The sequence below is a fragment of the Micropterus dolomieu genome, linkage group LG07, assembly GCF_021292245.1.
Source record: "Micropterus dolomieu isolate WLL.071019.BEF.003 ecotype Adirondacks linkage group LG07, ASM2129224v1, whole genome shotgun sequence".
Classification (NCBI taxonomy): Eukaryota; Metazoa; Chordata; class Actinopteri; order Centrarchiformes; family Centrarchidae; genus Micropterus; species Micropterus dolomieu.
In genome coordinates, this window is record NC_060156.1 from 13,876,975 (window position 1) to 13,886,798 (window position 9,824).

General features: G+C 39.1%; 2 protein-coding genes across 3 annotated transcripts in view; one reads left to right on the forward strand and one right to left on the reverse strand.

The window, feature by feature from the left end:
* LOC123974364 (acetylcholine receptor subunit alpha-like) overlaps nt 1-9,824 on the reverse strand; it is a 21,995-nt gene that overhangs the window by 9,879 nt on the left and 2,292 nt on the right. The window lies entirely within an intron of this gene.
* On the forward strand, nt 2,952-5,173 carry LOC123974365 (V-set and immunoglobulin domain-containing protein 1-like). Its single transcript, XM_046055002.1, has 2 exons — nt 2,952-3,094; nt 4,693-5,173. The coding sequence occupies exons 1-2, from the start codon at nt 3,028-3,030 to the stop codon at nt 5,124-5,126; spliced, it is 501 nt and encodes a 166-aa protein (XP_045910958.1). The 5' UTR covers nt 2,952-3,027; the 3' UTR covers nt 5,127-5,173.

A 9,824-nucleotide genomic window follows, 5' to 3' on the forward strand; every position in this document is an offset into this window, starting at 1 on the left:
TCGTCCTCCTTCTGAAGCTAAAGAAACTATTTAAACCCAACATGGATCAGCTGGAAAATGCATCGACACAAAGCTGAAAACAGGCTGTTCAGTAAAGTCATCAGAAAAGGTTGCACAGTATTTAGGTGGCCTGTAGATATTTAAAAAGATAACTCGAGAAGAGGAATTCAACTGAAGAGCCACAAAAAGAAGCAACATTTCCAAAAGAGATCTTCTTGCATTGGAGGAAGTTATTAAACAAAATTAAGTTTGGGAGGAAAGCTGCCAGCACACTGGGCCCCGGCTTGTCCTGGAGAAAGTCTCGAGAGCCTGGCTGGTAAATCAAACTTGTTGCAACACATCGACTTTTACGTAGATATTTCTGAGGAACCAGACGAGGGTGCCTGAGGTCATTGTTTCTTTTGTTGTTGTTTTTTTTAAGCAGTGGTTCTCAAAGTGCTTTTGATTTGGCCTCCAGCAGATGTGCGTCGAATGAGTGTGTGGTTTTCTGAGCTTCTGCTTCTGAAGCGAATGTAAATGTGACTCATATTAGAAACACTGATTGAACAACTTTGGCTGCTGATATTTAGAAATGGAAAGCCAGAGTAAAATATTTACAATGCAATAACAGAATAAGAAGCTGTAGAAACACTCTCACTTTACAGACAGTGGCATTTTCAACATGTTTATACGTCTAGAAATGTGACTTGCTCATTTTGTCTCATGATGAGAGAGTCATTCTGATTGGTCAGTAGTCAGACTGTCAACAGCAGCTAAATCGTAAATTTGAATGCCAGGAATTGAGTATTGAGCTGCAGGAGACTTTTATTTTATTCATGACCCAAAATGATGAATAAGTGTTAAATATCTCCACTTACTGCTCTCTATTCCCATAATGCAACTCTTTTGTCAGGTCCTCCTTGCCGAGTGTATATGTTTGTGTATAAGTAGATGTAGAGGATGTAACAACACGCAGCCCTGTGGGACCCTGGTCTTTAAAACAATGTCGCTGGATTTAAGACCATTCAGTCTGACGTGTTGGGTTTGTCCTTTAAAAAAGATTTAATCCATAAAACCAGTGTTGTGCAGAAGTGTGTTTGTGTTTACTGGATTAAAAGCAGATGCAAAGCTCATGAATTAAATCCTGACATGCGGGTTTGGTGATTTGAGGTGCCCATGGTCGTCTCCTTCAATGACCAGGGTGGTTAAATATGATGACATCACTGTGACATCCTCAAGGTTATTCCATCAGACTTTAAAAAAGCTCCTGTCAGAACCGCAGAAGACATTATACAACTGTGGTGCTAACCATTGCAAATAAACTGAATAATCATCAGCACAGAACTCTGATGTGATATCCTGAAACCATCACTCCTCAACACAGGTGGTGTGATTTGATTACAGCCTCCTGATTACAGTTCCATGTAATCCTGAAAGAGGTTGGAGGAGTCCCTCTACATCCTGTTAGATGTTATTTCTGAGGGTGAGTAGTATTACAATACAATAAACTGAACTTCAGGTGTATAATTATCCTTTCTGTTGCAACACATCAACTGTTGTGCAACTCATATTTCTGAGGAACCAAACCTGGGTATGCTGGCTGGCTGAGCCAGTTTAGTTTGTTGAACACAGCAGCATGGATTTAATCTGGGTGTGTCTGAGAGTCTCTGAGGATCAAGGGTATCATGTGTTGCACAGATATAAAGATATAAAGCCCTCTGAGACAAACTGGAGCTTTCTGCCTTGATAAATAAACTTGACATGTGTAAGGGTTGAGGTGTGTAGCTCATTAACGTTAAGAAAGCTCAGGTGAAAAAGGAGGACAGATCTGGACGTTGGTGGGATCGAACCTTTGACCTTACATACGTCCATGTGGTTACAGTTTACCTTCTGGGTTCTTTTCTATTCACATGCAAAAAAGAAATGGTCACAAAATCATTCTCACTGCTTGGAGCAAAGACTCATCGTGCAGACAGAGTAACTTTTAAACCTTAAAACATATTAGAACGCATGTGTGTGTGTGTATGTATAGTGTTTCTTAAACCATAACGAGTGGCCAGTAGAGGGTTTTAAACAAAAGTGGCTTAGACTGAACTATATAATGGCTAAAAACATCAAGATAGAGTCAGGAAACTGCAGATCCATCTCACCCTAAACTTACTGCACAAAAATAGGCTCTTATTCCAGCATCCTTTGCACTATTTCACAACACTAGTGTTTTGCTCTCTTGAGGTTTACAAATATAGTTGTTTTTCTTATTGTTGTGTGTCTGTGTTTACTTTTAATTGCACACTTGTGTATGTTTGTTGAACTTGTTGTCCTGTTTGTTTATTCTTGTTTTGTTTATGTACACTGAGAGTCAAATTCCTCTCACGTGTTCACATAGGCCTATCTGATTAAAGGTGATTCTGAATCTGAACTTTCACAGTTTCACTTTATGAGCGTTTCAGAGAAGAGCGTTATCTTAGTAACAAATCATGTTTGCACTCACATCTGAAAGTTTGTCACCAAACTGAGACACACTAATACCTCAGATTAACTGTAGGAACAGAGGGAACACCGTAGAACAAATTAATGTTACAGAAACTTCAACCTGTTGCCTGCTGTACTTTATTAGCTTTTGTTGAAGGAAATTTAGTTAATTTGCTTTTATTCTGGAGAAACTGGCCCTGAAAGGTTTTGTTCCTGCTGATAAAGGACATGTCAGGGGAAGTGCATCAAAGAAGAGACAGAGTGGATTAATAGTGATGCTGAAACAGTGAACTTGTGTCTGAAAATGAGGCCCTAGTATTTTTTTTTTGATTTAGTGTAAAGATAAAGTCCTGCTCTGAGGAGGAATGTTGACTCGCGAGCTGAATTGTTGTTCTGCAGCATTCATGAGTCATAGGTAATGTTTGCGTAGATTTTATTCTGAAGGATTTGTACCGGAAGTGTTGCGGTTGTTGCAGCTTGCGGAAGTTTAGAAACCGAAAGTGTTTCTGATGAGCCAATCAGCCGTCAGAGGTCTCTGCAGCTTCTCTGTTCAGTCCTCAGCAGACATCCACAGCCATGGAGCTTCTTCCTCTCCTTTATCTCCTCCTGAGCTGCTCTGCAGGAACGTCTGCTGATCAAAACGGTAAGAAAGCTGAGATTCAGACTGAATTTTATTCTGATATTGTTATTTAATAATTAGTACGGATCAATCACGCTCCACAGCTCACGTGATGTGATGATATCCCAGCATCCTTCTGCGTAATTACAGCCTTAATTATATTCTGTAACAGACCTGCTCAGTATTTGTGTTAGTATTCATATTTAGAGCTGCAGAGGTGGTTTATAACTTCCGACGTGGCGTCATTACTTCTGCAGGTGGGGGGGTTGGGGGGGTGCAGGGCGGCGTCTCCATCCTGTGGTGAGAAAGCAAAGCACGGATGTGTTGAAGACGAACCTTTATTTCCGAGAAACTCTTCTCCTTTCAAACCTGATTGGTTGCTTAACTTTGGACTCTGGTAGCTCTGATCAAACATTCGTGTGTCCGCTAAGTGAAGCTTTTCTAAATCAGCAGAAACCACAGTGTTTAGTTCAGTTTGTTGCCTCCACCTGTGTTCAGATACAGGCAGTCAGGCTCTGTGTGGATACTGACAACAGCCAGATCCTTGTCCAGCTCTCTGTCTGCACTAAAGGGCAATAAAAAACAAGAACAACAACATAGTCTACATCCAGAATCAGCTTTCCTGGACAAGTTTGTTGCTAAATATGCAGACAATGAATTTGGCTCTCAACAATGTAAAGAGTAATTATTACTTTATTTGTTGGGGAAATTAATCTTTTTATTCACACATACACAGAAACCTGTAAACATGCACCTGACATCCTTTTTAACGCCACCATGAAGTTCACATTTGTGGTTGTGAGTAAAATATCTCAGTATCTATTGCATCAGTTGTGATATAATTTGGTACAAATTCACTTTCCTCTCAGGTTGAATTTTAATGACTCTGAAGATCCTCTGACTTTTCATCTAGCGCCATCGTCAGGTTTGTCCGACACTTTGGTTCATGACCAAATACTTGCACAGCTAATGACAACTAACGACTAATAGGCACATGTTATCATGCTAACAAGCTAAACACAACACCTGCTACACATCAGCATGTCTACACCGTCAGTGTGAGCGTGTCAGCATGCTGAGCCTCACAGAGCTGTTAACATGGCTGCAGCAACAATCTTTTTAATTTTAGGAACATCTGTTGGGAAAAAAATATGATTATGTCATGTGTACCTTTAATTGGACGTCCTTAAAAAGGTGCACATGATAAATAAATAAAAATAAATCTGTTGCAGCAGTGAAGCGGGACAGTTTGTTAGTTCTTAGTATCTTTGAATTCAATCCATTAAATCAATACCTATAATAATTTAAACTACAACTTCTCCTGATGTTAGCTGAACGGTTTCCACAACTAAATAGAATTTGTGAAGTTCAAACACAAGGCCTGATAACAAAAACTGTATTATCTAACTAACTATACACTGAAATACATTTAAAATGCGTCTGAACGAGCACGAGACATGAGCAGAATTAATATTTCATAAACTTGACTGCTTTCTCTCTAGACTGCTTATAAACTGCGGCGGCCTGTGAATGTGTTTATCTGACCTTCTCTCTACCTGATGACTCGGCTCGTGAACACACTGAATAACACCTGTTTACTTGTTTTGTTGTTTTTCTCTCAGAGCCAGAGGTCATCCGCATGGTCGTGAAAGAAGGGAGCGAAGCCATTTTACCGTGTTCCCTCGGCACGACGAACATTAAGGGAGAGCTCTTTGACTGGAAGAAAGATGAAAAGAAGGAAGTGTTCTTGTACGATAAGGGCAACCATTACAACAACGGCCGAGTGGGTCAAGATGAGCTGTTCAAAGGACGAGTCTTTCATTTTCAGGAGCAGCTGCAGTTCGGTAACGCCTCCATAGTCATCAGAAACACCAAGGTGACTGACAGCGGAAGCTACACCTGTGATTTTCCACTTCCTCAGAGAAAAAGACAATCCCGCATTGCGCTCGTTGTTGGTGAGTGCTGCTGTGACACTGTTATAAAGACGCCGGCTCATTTACAGACGCGACTGGTTCAAATGCTCCAGATGGGCTCAAGTCAAACTGACATCAAGTAGTCAGAATAACCGAGGTGGAGGGGGGCTGCAGATTAGCTCCAGCTAGAAGAAACATCCAGCATTTAATAAATATGTTGCTTTCTGCACATTTTTACCTCATTGAATCATAACAGTATTTACAAATAGTAAAATATTTGTGCTTCAGAGACCAAAGTTTAATCTGGTCTCCATGTTACATGACAGAGTTTCCCTCCAGGGTTAGGGTATGATGGTGCTATCAAACACACTAGAATTTAATGTTAATAAGCATTTAATATCATATTTTGGAAGTGCTGTGACAATGAGATAAGATAATGCTGCAGAAATCTGTACAAAAAGTGAAGTATAAAGATGATAATTCTCAGTTTTACAGGTCAGGCAACCAGCAGAGACTGCAGGAAGTTACTGCTCTTAATCAAGAAATAGTCCCTCAGATAACCCCGAAAAACTACAGACTGTCATTTTCACATTTCAGTTTTTTCTTTATTAAATTAACAAGATTTAACATGTTAATCAGTGACCTTTAGAGGTGCTGGCAGGTGGATTTTCTTTTCCCTTGTCAGAGCCAGGCTTGCTGTTTCCAGACTTTATTATAAGCTAAGATAACCAGCTGCTTATAAACTTATATTTCAGTTTAATTCAATCTAGCTTTATTGGCATGAATGTAAAACAACAATATTGTTAAAGCTACATATATATACCCATATATATATATATATATATATATATATATATATATATAAAAAAGCCCTGCTTGTTATAAAGAATATTTCTACGTGAGCACTTCCAGCTGGTTGGGAAATATTTAGGTTAATAAAGTTTTAGATCAGATAAGTGAGACTGATTATCCACAACCAACAGTGAAGTTAGATAAATCAAAGATCCTGAATATTTGAACTTCCTTCTTGGGAAAGGCCCTTAATGCAGGACGCAGATTCAGTCGTCCCCTCTCACACCAGGACCCTGCCAGAACCAGGACCGACACAAACCAGTCTGTGAATGTGCTGCCAGCTTATAGCTCGTTTGTGAAATCTGAAACTGTGGCTTCTTTCTAAACATTAAATCAGCCTGATAAACGTTGATGATATCAGAAAAGCTCTCTAACATTATTGTGTTTTGTTTTGTCTTTTAGATCCTATCTTAAAGGACAGATCAGCTGAAAACATCCCAGGTGAGTCCTTTGATGACGTCACTGATAACCTGTAAGTGACGTCATAACTGATAACTGCAGACACTCATTCACCAACACATTTTAACTATATAAGAAGTTTATAAATGAAACGTTTAATAAACCTGGATTATCCTGCATGGTGTTTCTGTTAATGTGGCTAAACTCCTTGATATAAACGGGGTGAAGAATATTATAGAAACACCTGTTAGTATAACACCAACAATTCAACATCAGCACAAACTACAACTTCCGAAATGACCATGAAGTTGAATTAACACGTCTCCGTTTCAGCTAAAACTGAACACATCATGAAATTTCATAAAGTTATAAATACCGCCACTGCTAAATTTAGGACATAGTGGAAACCCTGTATGAATGTACATGTACATCATTTGACTGTATCTGAGCTTCTGTCATGATATGAGTCAGAAACAGTGTTTGCAGCTGTAAATAGTTTCCAGACTTTTGGTAGAAGTTAGAAATGTTTGAAATATCATGTCCTATCTAACAATGCTGGGAGGAGCAACTGAGGCTGATACTGTGCTTTTCTGTTCCTCTGTGTTTTTCTGTTAAACACACTTTAATCCTCATTTACAAGCAGAAGAGACGAACAAGAAACATCACAGTGTTACATTTATAATCCTGTTATTGTCCTTTTATAGCTGATGTGTCTGTTTACTGTGTTCACAGGAGCATCTCCAGAGCCGTATGTCACAATACTCGATCAAACAAATGATGGGATGCTGCTGCAGTGTGAAGTTCGAGGTGCTTCTCCTAAACCTACAGTAGAGTGGCAGGACAGTGCTGGAAACAAACTTCCTGCTGAGGAGCCACAGGTCTCAGAAAGAGGAGGCAGCTTCTACATCATCCTCCAAACTACTGTGACCAAGACTGACCGCTATCGCTGTGTAGCCACACAGGAGGAGATCCACCATCAGATTGATGCTCAGATCTACATACCAGTCAATGGTGAGAATCTTCCTAGTGATATTTTTATATTTAAATAATTGTAATTGTTTGTGTGTCATTAGTTTAAAAAAATAAGTAAGTATGTATATCCACACTGAACACAAAGCAGGTTGTGATGAAGACGTCTGCACAAGTTGAAAATGTGTCAAACTGAGTGGAAGCTTCACTCTTATACTGAGACTCACGAATGAGAGGGTCTGGAGGAAAGTAACAGAAAGAACTGCAGTTTGTAGGAAATTTGAGATCAGTTTGATGAAAATGAAAGAAAAATGAAAGATTTAAATTAAACTGAGTGGTAATCGGTGTCTGAAACCTGTCAACAAAACCTGAATCTGAGCAGTGTGAAATTTCTTACTGATAAAATTTCTGAAACAACAAAACGTTTGTTTGCTTAAAAAAACAGGTTTCAGAGTTCATAAAAGTTTTTAAACAATTGTAGTGCAGTACAGTATAATATAAGTGTTGAAATGTTTGGACACACCTCGTGTTTAAATTAAAATATCCGATCAAAATTTGATTTTAAGCATTTTTAGTATTATTAAACTGCAACTTGACTGCATGTTATGAATAATGACAGGCAGAGTGAGAAGGTCCCAACGATTGTGGACATTCAAAGTTTGAAAAGAGTTTCTATTTTAGTATATATATATTAGTTAGAAGAAGTTAAAGATGAAGGTTTTTCTAGAAAGACATGATGAAGAGGAGGCGTCTTGTACAGAAATTATTCTGGGTTTACTGTAGGATCAGTCTTTTTTTTAATGGACTTAATTAACTGACAAAGTACACAGACAACAAACAGCAAATTTAAAAAGCTTTTGACCTGTTAATGAGGGAACATATCCGCTCTAACGTCCAAATGTGGTTACCAAATGACTTGTATAAATATATACATTACTGTATACTGATCAATTACTGGACAGATTTCAGTAGATGGATTTATTAATAGTTTAGCTTTTAAAATAATACTAAAATCGCACATCTGCTATCATTAAATCCTTTGGTTGGTTTGTTTGTTTGCTTTCACATCACAAGCAACCTGCATCAGAGTCCGACCCTCCTTTTCAGGCGGTCTCTCTGTGGTTGTTTGGTCAGAACCAGTGTTTTTCACATCAGCCCAAATTAACTGCACTAACCAGACAAAGACACCAGGACCCGTTTTAACCAAAATTTTTGTGCCACTATTGAGAATAAAAAAGCGTGTGTAACAAATTAATTAATATTGTACAACTAAAACAGGCTCTAAAGTTTTAATTAGCTGTTATTAGAAAGATTACATAAAAGAGAGAGAGATTTATTGATCATTGTTACACATTGCAGATTTTTAGCCAAGTCGCACGTGAAAAACAAACAACATGAGGACACTCAGAGACGGAGAGAAGATTTTAGTCATTGATGATTTTATTATTATATTTTTACTAGAAACTGAACTGAAACTAAAAACTAGGATCAGACTTTAACTCTAAAGTTCCAGGTAATAATTTGACATTTGATAAAGTAATACAGACGAAGAACCACACCACATATTTTGTTGACTTGGACCAATAACGAGCTGGGACTGTTACTGAATGTAACACTGGACATAAAAGCGACTGTGGCGGCAGAAAGCCGACTGTTGTTGTTGTTGTTGCAAAGTAATTACAGCGACACACATTAGGCTACAAGTGTAGGCTGTAAATATTTTAATAAAAACACTAAATCAAAAACTCTGTCAGTACCATTGTGTTTCTGCTTTGCATGTCTTACAAGACCCAATCAGAGAGCCAAACGTCTTCACTACAGCTACCCAGAGTTTCCAAACGACAAACGGGGTCGACAGCGTTTCCAAACTTCTCCGTTTTAGGTCTTCATGTTCGCCATTTTAGTCTGGACGGGAGGTGCAAATGTAGGAAAAGATCTCCGTTTTAAAATTAAAACAAATGGGGCATCAGGATGGGCGGCCATCTGAGAGCTAGAGAGGGCTATGGGGGGAATGGGGGGGCAGCCAAAACAATATCCACACAGAAATACAGACAGTAAACTTAATGGTGGTTCAGTTTGAAAATGAATAACAGTACAGATAATTATAGTAATGATAAAAATAACAGTAGTAGTAATAATAATAATAATGGGGGCAGCAGGTGACCCGCAGCCACAGATCCAGACTCCACAGCTCCAGAGCCAGAAAACACCTGCAGGAAGTGATAGGAGGAGAGAGGAGAGGGACGAGAAAGCACAAGACTACCAGAAAGGGGAGAAGTTTAGTTAGTAACATGCAATAATGGGATGAGGTTGCATACAGAGGGAGAGAAAGTAGAGGAGAGAGGAGCTCAGTGCATCATGGGAAATCCCCCGGCAGTCTAGGTCTATAGCAGCATAACTAAGGGATGGTTCAGGACTCACCTGAGCCAGCCCTAACTATAAGCTTTATCAAAGAGGAAAGTCTTAAGCCTACTCTTAAATGTGGAGATGGTGTCTGCCTCCTGAACCCAAACTGGAACCTGGTTCCACAGGAGAGGAGCTTGATAGCTGAACGCTCTGGCTCCTAGTCTACTTTTGGAGACTCTAGGAACCACAAGTAAACCTGCATTCTGGGAGCGCAG

What these genes read in the sequence shown, in the direction of transcription:
- LOC123974365 (XM_046055002.1), top strand. Translation starts at nt 3,028, where the DNA reads ATGGAGCTTCTTCCTCTCCTTTATCTCCTCCTGAGCTGCTCTGCAGGA. An exon ending in AACGTCTGCTGATCAAAACG is followed by an intron (nt 3,095 to 4,692) that starts GTAAGAAAGCTG and finishes TTTTTCTCTCAG; the next exon opens with AGCCAGAGGTCATCCGCATG.